Raw genomic sequence first — 15,279 nt, 5'->3', positions numbered from 1 at the left:
CATCTTCCCTTAGAACACTAGCTGTATTATTGGCATTCCTTAAAGTCCCAGTCAAGCTAAGTCTGTTGTTAAGCTGTTCCTTAAAGCTATCGTCTAGCGCGGACACGAAAGCTTCAACTAACTCGCGGTTGGACATTAAGGCCGGCGGATTTGCACATTTTTCCGCCAATGTGAGGAACTTCCTTCGATAAGATAGTAGCTTCTCTTTCTCGCTCATAGAAATGCCACGATGAGTCGCAGCTAACTTTCTCATTTGAGCTACAGATCCTACTTCTTCTGCGTCAAGCTCCGGGTATTCTGTGCGAAGCTTCTTCTTGAAATCTTCCCACTTTCCTTGAGCTTCTGGAAAGGCCATCCACTCTTTCCTTGTCTCGTAGTCTACATAGGCCAGGGCCCACTTCATTTTTCTAGCTTCATCGGTTATATTACTTTCCTCGAGATGGTGCTCGAGTCGGTAAATAAAATCATTCAAGTTTTCGGTGCCATCCCACTTCGGTGCTCCGCTAGTGAGAGGTGCCGGCATTTTTTGGTTGTGTGCCATTGGTATAGGTGAATTAGAACGAGAAGGAATAAAAATTGAAGGAGATACAGGGGTTGAAGTTCGAGAGTCTGAGTGAGAAGAAGACGAAGAGGAAGCAGGAAGCGGAACTTGAATAGAAAGATTTGGGGAAAAGTAGCGACTTTGTTCGCTAAGGTCGAATTGACCTGGTATATATTCTGTAGAGGGTACAGGTAGAAGTGTGGGGTCTTCGCGAGGACTTTCTGGGTCGACAGGCGATGTGGTCAAAGGTGAGAGTGTAGTGAGGTCTGGCTCCAGAGGAAGCCCTACTTCAGTAGCTAATCTGTCGAGTGTGTCGCGTTCTTTCTTTAACGAACGTCTGCTCTTTCGTGCTTCTCAAAGGATTCTCTCTGGGTCACTAAATTCGACTGTTTCTAGTCTAGTTTCGCGACGATTGCTTCTACTCGAGGATGCCGTACTGATAAAGTGCGACAATGGTTTCTCTTTAGAATGTTTTTGTAAATGAGGCTGTCTTTTCTAGAGATCTGAAACTCCCTCGCGGTGGGCTCCAGATGTGGAGGTGACAGTAGTTACGAAAGTAAAATTGTAAAAAGGGTTTCACTAACGCACAAACTGTTCTCAGTTTATAAGTTCGTGGGAGAATTAAATCAGAAGTCAAGATAGAGACAGATATGTTTTGTGAAGTTTTGAAAAGTTTAGATTGTTTTCGGGTTTTAAGGTCTTTTTCAATTGTAGCTACTCGAGGAGTAAGGAATCTAGGGGTTCGAGAAGGACTGTTCACGACGAAGTTCAACTACGCTGCTGTGCTAAGGCAGGTGACGCGTACCAAACAATGTGGGTAGATATAAGCTGCGATATCGACTTAGCGAGAAGCTACCGACTTATACCGACAAACTACAAGGCCACCGACTTTCACCACTACCGAAGTGATGCAAGCTGCGATATCCAAGTAGCTAACACGAAGCTATCACACACTGTCAACGAGTTGTAGCTCAAGGTCTCGATAATAATCCTCTCTGGTTTTCGATTACAATTCTCTCAAGTTCGTATGATTCTCAGTTTGGACTTAGCGTCCGAAGGAAAAGTTCACAGATAACACCACAAATAGGATTCACTGAGTAGTGAAATACAATTGCAGAGCTTCGGCAGGTCAATTTCCTTGCCTCTCGCTCACTAACTACAGGCTTTTTATACTAATGGTTCTCTAAGCTATTTTGGTTCAGGTACGCTACGTTTACTAAGACTCTGGTATTTATATCGTAGCTTGCTCATCTTTTCTATTGTAGCTACTAAGCCTTCGAGTCATACCACCCGTTTTAGGAGTAGCTTTCGTGAGATCATGTAATCCGCTGATTAACGGTTACTCTTTCTGGGCAATCTTTCGCTAGCTGCTGACCTATCTCTGTTCCTCCTAGTAGCTCCTAGCTCTCTTTCATATTTTTAGTTACAATCGTAGCTACACTTCGGGTATAACCAAAAAGGGAACTCGTATTTGATGGCACTTCGCGTACTTTGTCCGAATTTGTTAAATGATGGGACTTCCTATTCGCGACATAGGGTACGTAAGCAGACCGTCGTAGCGACTAAGTCCCTTCACCTTGCCGTGTTCGCGAATATAATTAATAGTACTTATGCGTCGTAGCTACACGTTGTATTCGCTTTGTGTATAGACCAATGGTTGATGTTCCAATTGGTAAGGTCATATTTCTCCCATCGGTACAGTTTTCCCTACGGGGACCCCAGCTATGGCTGTCATGCGAGCTCGCGTAGATCGAGTCTCCTTCCTTTAGATATTCTGTGGTTACACTTCTCAGTCATTCTATGTAGCGAAGGGTTTTCTATGCTGTAGCTAAGCTTATATTATGTCAAAGCTACCTTCGCTAGAGAGATTACTAGGCTAAATGTGTTTAGGCCGTGATAACGTGGAATTTGGCTCCGTCGTCGGTCATGAATACAATGTCGGCTCCACGGATAAAGATGTCTTTTGAAACCGGTGTAAAAGATTCGGTAATGGCTTGCATATTGTGGTCGACGAGGGGATGAAAGAGTTGGAGCATTTTTGGTTGATTTTATAACTGTCCATTCGGAAGTTTTGCTCTATATTCGGAGAGTGCTTCTTCTGCATTTTCTAGGGATGAGCGTGGTATCCAAGAGTTGTCTTCGTTTCCATATCCTTTCCAGTGAACTAAAAATTGTATTCCTCGGCCTTTTCGTCTGTGTCCTCGGATTTCTTCAACTTCATATTCTTCTTCTTCATTGATAATGTCAGGTGGAGGTGGAGTGGGTTTCTTCTGACTGTCAAACTCTGGGTCTCGGACTTTCGTTAGGAGCGATGTATGGAAGACGTCGTGTATCGCCCAGGTATCAGGTAACTTCAGTTTGTAAGATCGATCGCCGATTTGTTTCAAGATTTCGAAAGGTCCATATCGTTTGTGGTCTAGTTTCCGAGTCGGACGATTGGAATGAATGTTCGTTGTTTCTAACCAAACTTTATCTCCTTTGGCAAAGGGTTCTTTGTGGTGCTTGTTGTTTCCTCTTTCTCTCATCATCTCGTTGTTTGCTTCCATCGCAGCTTTAGCTTCTTCTCGCACGTTCTCTAATTCTTCGATCAAGGAGGTGGCGGTGGGGTTCGTCGTTTCTACCGTGATATTCCCTTTCCATGGGTGAAGTCCGTAATTCAGGAAGAATGGGGTTTGTCCAGTGGCAGCGTGGGTTTTGTCATTGTAATGGAATTCCGCCATGGGAAGCCATCTCGTCCAATCGTCTTGTCGATAATTGATGAATGCTCAAAGGTAGGTTTCAATTTCCTGATTCATCCGCTCTGTTTGACCGTCTGTCTGTGGGTGATACGCCGTAGAAAGGTTCCGTTCAATGCCTAGAGCTTTGCATAGGGATTCCATAAATTTCGATGCAAACTGTGGTCCTCTGTCGCTAATAATCTGTTTCGGAATTCCATGATGTCGCCAGACTTCTTCCTTATAGATTTCCGCAAGATCCATGGATGTGAGCGACGTGGTAGTGGGAACGAGGTGGATCATTTTGGAGAATCTGTCAACGATAACAATAATAGCATCCTTCTCCATTGACTTCGGTAGTGGTCCGATCATGTCTATAGATATTTCTTCCCAAGGTTTGTCGGGGATAGATAATGGATTAAGCGGGATGTGATCGGGTCGTCGAATGGTTTTGTTCTTCTGGCACATGTCGCATCCTCTGACATATCTCCTGATATCCGTTTTGATCGTGGGCCACCAAAAGGTCCGTTTAACTGATTCTAGCATTCGGTACGTTCCAGGATGTCCGGCGTCGGGAGAATTATGATGATCGTGAAGAATGAAATCTCTGATCTCCTGGTTATCCGGAACATAGATCCTTCCTTGTCGGTAAATGATTCCATTGTTCTCCCATACTTTTTCTGGCTGCTTCTTCATCTCTTCTATTACTCTGGTTTCTCGTCTTTCACATTTCCTAATCTTCTCAAGTAGGGTTTCATCGGCTATGATTTCGAATCTTCGATTATGGAGTAAGGTGACGTCATAGATGGGGATGGATTCTTCAAGTCTTCGGATGAACATTTTCTCCTTGAACATTTCTACTCCTCGGTTGTCGTTAGATGTGTCAGGTTTGATTAGTCTTGACAGGATATCTGCTTTGGTGTTTGTCTTCCCAGGAATGTGTCGTAGAAGGAAATCGTATTCCTGTAGCATGAGGTACCATCTTGCTTGTCGAGCGTTGAGCTTTTGAGGTTCTCGGAAATATTTGAGGTTCTCATGATCTGTCCATATCTCAAATTGCTCCTTTGCGTCCAATAGGTAGTGTCGCCATAGTTTCAAAGCTTTTATGATAGCTAGTAGTTCCTTGTCGTAGATCTCGTAGTTTCGTTCAGCTTCAGATAATGTTTTCGACATGAATGCGACTGGGTGCCATTTGTCTTCCTGTTCCTGTGATAGTACTGCTCCTGTTCCATAGTTTGATGCGTCTACTTCAACCCTGAATTGTCCTTTGTCCTTGGGTAACGCTAGGACCGGTTCGCTGGCGATAGCCTGTTTGATTTGTTCGAAAGCTTGTTGTTGTTCATCGTTCCAATACCATTTCTCCCCCTTCTTAGACTTCAGCTCGTTTAGTGGTTGCGCGATGGTGCTGAAATTCTTGATAAATCGTCGATAGAAGTTGGCAAAACCTAAAAAACTTTCGACTTGTTTGACCGTGGTAGGGACTGCCCAATCTCGTATTGCCTTGACCTTTTCTTCTTCCATTGTTGCCTTTCCGTTCCCGATAACCGTTCCTAACACCGTTGTTGATGAGACATTGAACTCGCATTTCGTCCGTTTAAATGATAAATTGTGTTTCTCCGCGATTTTGAGAAAACGTAAAGTCCGTGCTTCCAATTCTTCATCGTCCTTTGCTGGAATGATGAAATCGTCCATGTAGTTGGCTAAAGATCCGTCTTGTATCATTTCTCGAAAGATTGTCGCCATCATACGTGAGAAGGTGGCGGGGGAATTACTCATTCCAAAGAACATGACCGTTGGTTCAAATAATCCGCGATTCGTCAAGAACGCTGCTTTCCATTCATCTCCTTCTCGTATCCGAACGTTGTTATACCCCCAGATAATGTCCAATTTGTTGAAAACCTTGGCGTCTCTGAGTTGATCTAATACTTCACTGATGAGGGGTAGTGGCGTCTTGTCTTTGATCGTGATTTCATTCAGTTTCCTATAATCCTGACATAACCGTAGTGAACCGTCTTTCTTGGGGACAAAAAAACATGGTGCTGCATAGGGTGATTTCGATGGTCGGATTCGATTGGTAGCCAGATTTTCATCCAAGAATTTGTCCAGTTCTTCTCTCTCCAGTGGTGTCATGCTATAAACTTTTGATGATATCTCCGTTGGTGCGTTTTCCGTGAAGTTAATTTCGTGATCCCATTCCGTTCGTTCAGGTAGTTTGTCGAAGTTCTTTCTGTTGAAAAGATGGGCAAAGGGTTTCATATATGCTGGTAAGTCCTCAGGGTTTGTTGGATCCGGTTCTTTTTCTTCAGTGTCTTCGTTTGACTGTAATCGTCGTATACATGGTTCGAAAGAGATGTCGGTATGGGGAAAAGAACATGATGTGGGGCACCGGTTGAATTTGATCATTCCTTGTTTCCAATTGATTTCGGGGTTGTGGTTTGTTAACCAATCATGACCTAGAAAGAGGTCGGATGATTGTAATGGAGTGACAACCGCGTCCAGTTGCTCGTTATGACCGTTGATGTTTAGATCTATCTTCGCAAATTTGGTGATATCCTTCTTTCCTGCTATTGTTCCATCTGAGTTCCTGCATGTGATCAGCCGTTCCAATTTCTTCGTCGGGATCTTCTTCTTCTTTACTAATCCTTCATCGATACATGTGTGTGTGCATCCCGAGTCGACCATGGCTGAGACTTTGAGTTTCTTTCCGTTTGTTGTAGTGAGGAGGGGTTTTACTTCCAGTTCTTGCACTCCTAGACGTTTTTGAGGGACAACGTATCGATTGTTCATTTGTCTAGGTACATTGGTTCGCGAGGTCGTGCCTACTCGGAACCATTGGAAAAACCCTGCTCCTTCTTGGAGTCGTCTTCATCGTCAGAATCCTCGTTCATCGCTCTAATCCTTCCACTCCTGTTGGTTCGGCAATTCTTCGCAATGTGTCCCAATTTTCCACAACTGAAACACTTGAAGCTCTTCTTCTCTCCAAAATTCATCTTCTTCTCTTCGCAGTCCTTCCTGATGTGTCCGAACTTTCCGCATTTGTGACATTTGGGTTTCCCATCCTTGTCCCATTCGAATTTCTTCCATCCTATCTCCATTGGTTGTCCACTTCCTCCGTAAGTGATTCCAGTTCCGGTCCTCTGATCGATCCTTTTCATTGTCTCCAGTCCTGACCGTGAACTCGACTAGGAAGTCCATGGTGTTTCTGTTTCCTTGTTTGAGGGATTTGATCCTTTCCTCTGCTATATCCTTCTCGTTTCCTTTTCCGAATGAAGTCTTGATTTCTTCTTCAAAACTATCCCATGTGTACGTGATGCTGCTGGCGAGTTTCTCCGTCCATACTTCGGCAAAATAGCTGGGGATAGGTCCTTTCAATCGTACGATGGTGGCGATGATTTTCTGGTCGGTGTCTGTGACTTTGTTGTACTTGAGGAAAAGTGTCATGTTCATCCACCATTCTGCAAACTGCTCTCTATTCCCCCCAAAATCCTTCGGGCTCGGGATAAGCGACTTGAGTGCATCTGTCGGTGCACTAACGGTTACGGCGGCGTCGTTGCTCATGTTGTCGTTGTCTCGGGTGTTCTGATCGTCTGTGTCGATGGTGTTCTCGTTCTCTGACTCTGTGTCGATGGGGTTCCTAGTGTCTCTGTAACTCCTGAAGTCAACTGGTTGTCGTTTCTTCTGGTTCTTCCTGTTCTGGTTTCTCCTAGTAGATCTGGCTACTCGTTCGTAGTGTTCTTCGTCTAGACTGTCGTAGTCGTTTCTCTCTGTGCTCATACACTACTTCTCTGGTGCCCGTGTGGCTAAAATTCGTCTGATGCCCGTATGGCTAAAAAATTTCGGTTCTGCAGCAAGAGTGAGCTGCACAGTACCCTTCCAAGGTACTTACTAGTTGCAAGGTGAGCTAGGGACGCTTTACCAAATGTTACGACCTTAAAGCGAATGCTCAGGTTGCAGCGAAGGCAAAGACTTGAGGGCGAGTAAGGGGAAAAGCAAGTTGGTAAAGCGTAGGGAAATACAGAGAGTATCTACGCTTACTTATACTAAGACTATCTACCCGAGGTAACTAACTATAGAACGGGCTGAGTAACCATGACCGAGGTAGATGAGTAATCAGTGAGAAGGAAAGTATAAACTAGGAAGGAGGATGATCAATCATGAGAATAGAAGATTGATCATGAGAAGGAAAAGATATAACAGGTAACCTGAAAGATCAATCAAGGGAACAATAAGAATGATCATGAGAAGGGAAAGACAAACAAGGTAACGTCAAAGAGAAAGTGACATGGGAATGAATGATGGGAGAAGCATAGGTGGAGAAGAGTATATCCAGGGATATGGAAATGAGTAAGCATGATGACGTCCCTCCTATAGGTTGGTAAATTCATAACAGGTGGGGCATCCTCCCAGGCCTCGTTCCCACGAGGACCAAGCCTGATAGGCAAGGCCGACTGACTGCGTAGTCTTTTACACCACGGCTTAGTCATCTGTCTCTCTGTAGAACGATGCGCACAGCACGCTAGCCTCAGTTCGGCCGTCTCCGAAGATAAAGCGAAAAGTGGCAAAGATTGAAATTATGTTGGTGATGGTCCCATCAGGTCTGCACTATCGGTGTTTCCAACTTTAACGTTGTCTGATTGAATGGCTCCTTGGCGAATGGCTCCTTGGTGAATGCAACCGGTTGTCATGCTCGGGAACCCAACCGATCACCCACCGGTGCAACAAGCGTGAGCGGACAATTGCATTGAAATGAGAGAGCCACCGTGCTCCGTGCCGTCGGCGGCGGAGTTAGCCGAGTCCCAAACTCAATCAATTCTCGAGACAATCAGCTGAGTTCAAAATTAACAAGAGCCTCTTGCGGTTGGTTAGTATACAACAAGCTGCGTATCAATATATCTCTGATATCAACATTGATGAAATTCGGTGGATAGCCCAATTGATTAGACCCTACAGTAAAGCATTGTAGTTGTGGCGTACCGTTTCTTAGATAGAAAGTGATCCAGGACTTAAAAATTTAAGTCTCATTTCGACAAATTCACTCCAAAACCAAGAGACTGAGTATCATTTCGCTGACGTCCACGTATTTCATTCGGTGACAGAATCGCCACCTAAAATTCATCCTGCAGGCAGTATAAAACCTTTGTGGGGATGACAATATTAATAACGAACCGAATACGAACCAAAGAAGATGCATCATGCCAAGGTACTAATAATGATAATAGAAAAAAAACAACAGAAGACTTGTATAGTCTGACAAGTGGGGGCAAAAGAAACAACATACAAACAATGATAGTCATAGCTACACCATAACGGGTCCTGCGTGAGTCGGGGAGAGCAAAAAAAAAAAAAGCGACGTGCATCCAAACCGAAGGAGTAAAACGAAAAAAGTCCCGAATCCATCATAAAAACATATACACATACGATCTATAATTCATAAGTCGTCTTCAGGATCCCATCGCGATATTTTTTCTAGTGGTTGATAATAATACTGCTTGTATTTCTTCGTTACGCTTCGCTTGCCAGGTCTAGGCATCATACTTCGTATAAGCGTTGCTCGTTCTTGATCGCAGTCCATTTCGGGAACGTAAAACCATCTGGCCTCTGCTGCGGGTTTATTTTCGTCCTAACGGAATAAAAGATTTGCCGTTGTCAATAATAGAAAAGTTGACCACATGTGATGGGTTTACCTTGTAACTGCTATCCACTTTCCCAAACACCCCGCTTCCCTGACCGGCTACACCACTTTGTAGTATGCGGCAGAATACATCGCGCCATTCTTTTTCATCCCGTTCCGCCTTCATCGACGGTCGACTCTGGAGTATTATTTTGCAAATTTGAGATATAGGCAATGATGACGCTCGCGACGTAGCCATGCCCTCGATTATCATTCCACAGATCTCGGCATCTTCTTCCGATATCCCGTTTCGATCTCGCCAGATGCCATCAGAGTAAACAAGACGCGGAGGAATAGGTGAAGCAGGTCGAGAAGACGACGATTCAACCGACGACTCGGAATCCGATTCTTCGACTACGTATTTTGGTTTCCTTTTTCTTCTCTTTGAGGCGGTTGAACTCGTCCTTTCCGAGGTCGCCGGATCCGCATGAGGTTTTTTGACTTCCGCCGAGAGCTTTGTCTCATGAAACTCTTCTGCATTCGGCGAATAGGTAATTTCGGATTTGCCGTCAGAGAACTTCAATCGCTTCCGTTCGTGACCATCGTCGAGTGTTGAATCGAAACTGTCGGCGAGGCGTTTATTTGACGTTATCGTAAAATCGGCATCAAGAGCAGGATCAGAGGAGTGGAGCACTTCATCATCATCTGTTGGACGATGGGGCACGAGATTCGCCGTCTTCGGAGGCGACTGTGGCGGACAGTCGCCGGGACATGTGCTTGCTTTGTCCTGATCGGCCGATATTTGAGCAGCAAGGGAAAAAAGATTTTCGGGTAGTTGTTCGATAACCTCAGATGAGGAAGAGGGCAGAGGTTCTAGACATGACCCGACTGCCTGAGCTCGTGATTCAGAAGGATTAAGTTCGATGAAATCTTGAGGGGAAGGGGCAGATGACGCGTGACCTTGGAGCTTGGGAATGGAAGCCAGATCCTGACATCGCGAGAATCCATTAACCAGAGCATATCGAAATAAACAGCAAATACGTACCAAGATGGCGCCTACTTCATCTAAGCGCAAGTTGTCTCCCGTCTCTTGTGTGGTGATAGGTTCCGTCGTGAGAGCGAAAATTTGAGCGTCCTCTTCTCCGATTTCTGATGAGATAGGCGACAGAGGGGAAGATGGGGCAATGATAGGCGATGGAGGAATAGAGCGAGTTGACAAAATGGAGATAGCGGGCAGGCGTTCCACCGAGGCCGCCGGCGAGAAGGGTGGGGGTGATGACGGTGGTAATGGGCTTGAAGGCGTCAAAGCCTCTTCCGCGTCCATACTGCTGTCTCTGTCACTCGTCAAAGATGGCAGCGTATCCACTATATCCAGCACCGGTGAAGTCGATAAGGACGATAAGGGCGCCGAAGATGGATCAGAGATCACCTCTGGAGCCTTCTCTTCTTGCTCGCTTAGCTTAGCGGACTCGACGGAAGCGGGGATGGATGGTGCCGGCTCAGAAACGAGTCTAGAGGCAATCACAACGTCGGTAGTAGAATCATTGACGGGCGCAGATTTTCGAGTCAAGAGCACCAACGAACGTTCGAAAGGTAACGGGTCAGTTTTCCATCGACCGCGCTCGGCAGATGTGCGGAAGCACATTGAGCGAATTCCTAGTTCGCTGAATGAGAAACCTGGGCCCTCATCTGCTCCATCATCGTGCGAGTCAGGAAGCGGGGAGAGGGGCCGATAGTGTGTGCGTGTTGATACATCCGACCGAATATCGTCAAAATCGGTCTCTAAACCCTCAGAATAATCCGAGGCGTCGAAATCCGAGGATGCGTTAAAACGTGTATAACCAGACTGGTGCGCGAGGGACGCAGGTCGTTGTAGTCGAGTTTTTAGGTGGACGGGAGGCGTGGGATGTCCATACCAGGTTGCATGGGGTTCTTGGAAGTCATCGGCCGAGGTTCGAAGCTGAACGCGTGGACTGAGGGGGGAGCTCGAGCGTATGTGGGCATGGTTATAGGCTTGTTTAGTGCTGTACGGGGGAGTCCAAGGTGGAGAGGAAGAGCGGGGCGGCGAAGAGAAGAAATCTCGTTGGCCCGCCTGGTACGACCACGAAGCAAGACGATGAAGGTCTAGATCGGCCGCGCTGGTGGAGAATTTTGCGGGACGGGGCTGTTGTGCGCGGGGAGGGTAGGCAGTCGACATGGCAGTCGAGGTGATAAGGGCGGCGCATCACGTGCATATGCGTGAATCCAGTAAACGCGTTTCGTCCGGAGCTGGAATCAGTTCAAACTCCGCGCCGCGTCGGACCGCGTGACCCTAGGTAACGTGACGTCGATTGCCCCTTTCGGATTTCCACCCTTGTGGATGGTATGCCCGGCCAGTCGCTGTGAAATGGACGTTATCTATCATTCAGTAAAATGAGGGACAAGTGAAAGATGCGATTCCTGACCGGTATTAGGCGGGACCAAATGACCACATGCTGGTCTTCTGAGGACATATTCAACTGAGGACACTCCAACCGAAACGTTGGATTTGCTTATAGTATCACTTGTCAGCATTTGTAAAAAGCATCGATGATGCAAGATTACCATTTTGACCGAATGAAAGCGGAGGAAATGGCTGCGAGGAGACAAAGATCGAGGTTCATCTCCACGGGTATCACCATGACCTTCAACGTACAAGCCCCAATGGGCCAATATGCACGTTTTGGCTCCAGGTCCCCTATGGCATGAAACAGAGTTCTTGGTGGGAAGGGAATTTTGTAACGATGAGGACGGTGGCTGTTGGGCCTTGAACCCAGGCACGTTCTCCTATCCTCCTTAAACAGGTTACACATGGCTCTATGAGAGGCATGTAGGTGAAATGGTATGCGTAAGCCGCAGACGTCGCCGACGCCGACACATCGTTGCGTGTTGATAAAGAGATAGCGAACGATGGACGAGGAGGAAGAGAAGAGGTGCTTTGAAGAATGATGCTATTTTCGTAGTAAACTTGTCACATGATTGTAAGAGCACCGGGGGTGTGCACTGTGCACTGTGCAGCCCGCTCTACCTGTGGTCTCGAATTTCATGCGTCAGTCGCATCGTCTTGTTCGACAGTAGTAGCTACAAGGCAGTGTGGTTGACGATGACGACCGGAGGATATTACAGATACTTAATAGTATGCACAGCGATGCCGAGGGTGCAATTGAATGATTTCGGCCCGCGGCGGCAGTAACACCGGAACGGGGGGTTGCCACATTTGGAAGCATCCGGCTATGTAGAGGTTGTCAGTGTTTCTGCTTGAACAATCATTCAATGTCCTCCTCCTCCCCAGCGTCGTCCGCAACGTCGGCGGCGCCAGCTGCCTCCTCATCTGTTGCCGGGTCATTCAAGGCTCCGGCCAACCTCAAAGTCCGATTTTTTTTTCATTTGTTTTTTTGCTTCCACTTACAAAATGTATAGGTTGTCGGCATTATCCTGGCCATTGTCAGCGGTATACTGATAGGATCCAGTTTTGTATTCAAAAAGAAAGGGCTACTTCGCTCGCAGGCGGGCGGAGAGCTTGGTGAAGGTGTGGCGTATCTCAAATCGGTACGTCCCTGCTCGTCTGACTTTAGGTGGCATCGGTCTTGACCATGATCCTCAGGCACTATGGTGGACCGGCATGATCAGTGTGTCTTCTCATCGTCATCATATTCCTCTTGAAGGTGCCTGATATCATTACAGTGATGATACTGGGTGAAATATGTAATTTTGCCGGTCTGTCCCTGTCCCGCAGCATCTTCATAGGCAATCTCCTAACTCCCTATACATGCAGCTTACGCATTTGTGGAAGCTATTGTTGTAGTGAGTATGCTCCGCAGCACGCTATCTACTCCCCTCAGCTTCATCAACGTAGACACCACTCGGAGCGCTATCCGTCGTCATCTGCGCTATTCTTTCCTCATTCTTTCTGAAGGAAAAACTTACGTTTTTTGGTTGGCTGGGCTGTGGGTTATGTCTTGTGCGTGGCGTTACCCCTCTTTACCCCACCTTCTACTTACCCCACCCTATAGCTGGGTTCAACTATAATTGCGCTCAACGGTTCGACTCATCGCAAAATATCAAACGCGGCCTTGACTCACCGTACACTTGTCTCTAGGCCCACATGAAGATTCTGTTGGACAGATCCGTGAATTTCAAAAGCTGTTTCTCGCACCGGGTTTTTTAGCATATGCTGGAGTACTTATTGTAGTCTCCTTGGTTATCATATTTTATTTCGCCCCCAGGTAAAGAACAATTGTATTCGCGACGCAGGGATACTCAAAGTGACTTTCAGATATGGAAAGAAGAACATGCTTTGGTATATTGGCGTTTGTAGCATGATTGGCGGTATATCCGTTAGCGTCACCACTGGTCTTGGAGCAGCAATAGTCACCACGGCGATGGGGGATAACCAGGTGCGTATCATTATGTCTCATTGAAAACCCTGTGATTGACATTGCGTCAAGTTCGACTACTGGTTTACTTATTTCCTCGCAGCGTTTATTATCATAACCCTTAGTAGGTGTCGCGCTCTATGATACGACTTAAACTCATGCCGCCACAGTCACCGAAGTATATTATTTAAATGTCGCTCTCGCTCTTTTTAACACCGGTACGTCCTCCTTCATTGTTGTGTCAGTTCAATTTTAATCCGTACTTTTATAGCAATGGGTAAGAACGATTGATTATTTCGAATTCCGCATTATTGACCATGACTCAGTGACACCTACATACTATGTTATTTGTGAGTTGTTTCCATCAAAAGCATTGAAACGATCGCTCATTTCCTTCCAGTCACTTTCTGCTCCATTGTCACGACCATTGTGAGTTGAACAAAAAAGCGGAGCTCATAATATTGATTTGGGAAACATCAGGTATTATTTAAAGGCCTCCAGGCATCAGTCTTGCAAATCATCACCCTTGTTATGGCATTCCTAGTGATCTGCGTCGGGATCACAATTCTCCAGATGTCCAAGGTCGACCCTACCCAGCTCAAAAGGCTCGATCGTCGCTCTACAATTCTTCTCCAAGCTGCTCGATCACAAACCGATCCTGTGGACGAGAAAGACATCGTTGCTATGGAAGACCCTGGAATCGACGCTCTTCGAGGCTCGTTTGGTACTTTTGGTAGTATGGCTCGGGCCAAGAGGATGAGTCAACGGAGTAGTCGTATGGCTGATTTACACCCACGTCCATCTGGTGCTACTGCACGTAGTGGACTCCCCTATTCACACGATGAACCCCTACGCGGAATGAAACGCCATCAACTTTATGACGCACCAGTTCGCAAAGGGAGCGATACAGCTTCGTTAGGAGCCGCGTCGATAACCTCTTTAAACAAACGGCCTACTGTTATCAACTTTGCTAGTCAAGACGTTATTCATTCCTATAACCCGCACGGGAAGAAGGGTGGCGATCAAGCTACGCATATACATCGTGCTGCATCTGGCAATGTACCCATCGTATACCCTCCTATACCTCCCCCCAAATCACCAAGACCAGAATTCCCGAGAGTAGAAATACCGAAAGAAGACAATCTTTTGGAGATAGAGACGGATAGCCCAGAAACGGCCGTTGCTGTCATTGGTGACGATAGTCAAATAGGCGTTGTTCCACCCCACGTAGACCGAAGTCTGCCACAAGAGGCGCGAAGTGCCCCACCGACGATGTATGCTCGATTTAGGTCACCACCTCGGGCGACGTCAAATAAAGATCTACGACACATTTTCAACTCTTCGCAAAGCTCGACTACACTTTTAACTTTTCCTTCGGTGACGGATTCGGCGAGAAGTGAAGGATGGGATGAGGAGGAGCTGCAGAGACGGAAACAAGAGGCGAGGGAGAAGGATCGTGGAAGGTCGGCGAGGAGATATCCGAGGGGTGATGGTGAAGATGATAGAGAGGAGAGTGAATCGCTGTGGATACCTATCGCTACTGAAGATTCACCGACGTTGGAAGGAGGTGGAATTAGGCTTGTACATCAGTCAACTCGGGGGGATAACTCGTGAGAGTAGGGCTTTTCTTCGTTTTTTTCTTTTTGTGAACTTGTGAATCGGGAACAATTTTGTGTTTGTAAGTTAGAACTTCTTTTTTATTGATGTCCTTTTCCCCTTCTTCCCCGTTTCTACTGTCAATGATTCGTTTGCATATAGGTCTTTTCATGACTGGACTTGTTTTTTCATTTAATCTTAGGGGGATCTTTCCTGTTCTTTGACATCGGGAACTCCTTGTTCGATCTTTCTTTTGTTTGTCTTAACTCGTTCCGGTAGACTATCCATGATTCATGTATCCACTGTACAGTGTCTATGATTAACATGTACTGTTCCGAAAAGAGACCGAAGAAAGTCTTTGGAAGAGTGAGTAATTAGTTGTGCGTCTGAATCCTCCTGGCTTAGGACATATCGATCTGGGAT

The 15,279-nt window shown here is 46.3% G+C and overlaps 4 protein-coding genes across 4 annotated transcripts; 1 reads left to right on the top strand and 3 right to left on the bottom strand.

Annotated features, from left to right (window-relative positions):
* Nucleotides 1–136: 136 nt before the first annotated feature.
* Nucleotides 137–541, bottom strand: AGABI2DRAFT_79310 (hypothetical protein; the record flags this gene model as incomplete). Its single annotated transcript, XM_006457209.1, has 1 exon — nt 137–541. A coding segment is annotated over one exon (405 nt), but the record flags the coding sequence as incomplete, so codon positions are not given.
* A 5,606-nt stretch (nt 542–6,147) lies between these two features.
* Nucleotides 6,148–7,029, bottom strand: AGABI2DRAFT_123138 (hypothetical protein; the record flags this gene model as incomplete). The annotated part of the gene is made up of 1 exon (XM_006457208.1): nt 6,148–7,029. One exon carries the CDS (start codon nt 7,027–7,029, stop codon nt 6,148–6,150), a length of 882 nt encoding a protein of 293 aa, XP_006457271.1.
* Nucleotides 7,030–8,648: 1,619 nt separating this feature from the next.
* Nucleotides 8,649–11,078, bottom strand: AGABI2DRAFT_181558 (hypothetical protein). The gene is made up of 3 exons (XM_006457207.1): nt 9,912–11,078; nt 8,940–9,854; nt 8,649–8,875 (listed from the first exon to the last, which is right to left on the bottom strand). Exons 1-3 carry the CDS (start codon nt 11,061–11,063, stop codon nt 8,684–8,686), a joined length of 2,259 nt encoding a protein of 752 aa, XP_006457270.1. The 5' UTR covers nt 11,064–11,078; the 3' UTR covers nt 8,649–8,683.
* A 1,052-nt stretch (nt 11,079–12,130) lies between these two features.
* On the top strand, nt 12,131–15,192 carry AGABI2DRAFT_212615 (hypothetical protein). The gene is made up of 14 exons (XM_006457206.1): nt 12,131–12,253; nt 12,305–12,433; nt 12,489–12,513; nt 12,569–12,601; nt 12,660–12,688; nt 12,741–12,845; nt 12,898–12,925; nt 12,984–13,110; nt 13,161–13,281; nt 13,333–13,384; nt 13,431–13,478; nt 13,587–13,610; nt 13,661–13,689; nt 13,741–15,192. The coding sequence occupies exons 1-14, from the start codon at nt 12,158–12,160 to the stop codon at nt 14,872–14,874; spliced, it is 1,980 nt and encodes a 659-aa protein (XP_006457269.1). The 5' UTR covers nt 12,131–12,157; the 3' UTR covers nt 14,875–15,192.
* The last annotated feature ends 87 nt before the right edge of the window (nt 15,193–15,279 follow it).

This window comes from Agaricus bisporus, assembly GCF_000300575.1.
Source record: "Agaricus bisporus var. bisporus H97 unplaced genomic scaffold AGABI2scaffold_16, whole genome shotgun sequence".
In the NCBI taxonomy this organism is placed as follows: domain Eukaryota; kingdom Fungi; phylum Basidiomycota; class Agaricomycetes; order Agaricales; family Agaricaceae; genus Agaricus; species Agaricus bisporus.
The sequence above is the reverse complement of the archived record's forward strand: the minus strand, read 5'-3'. Positions and strand labels throughout refer to the sequence as shown.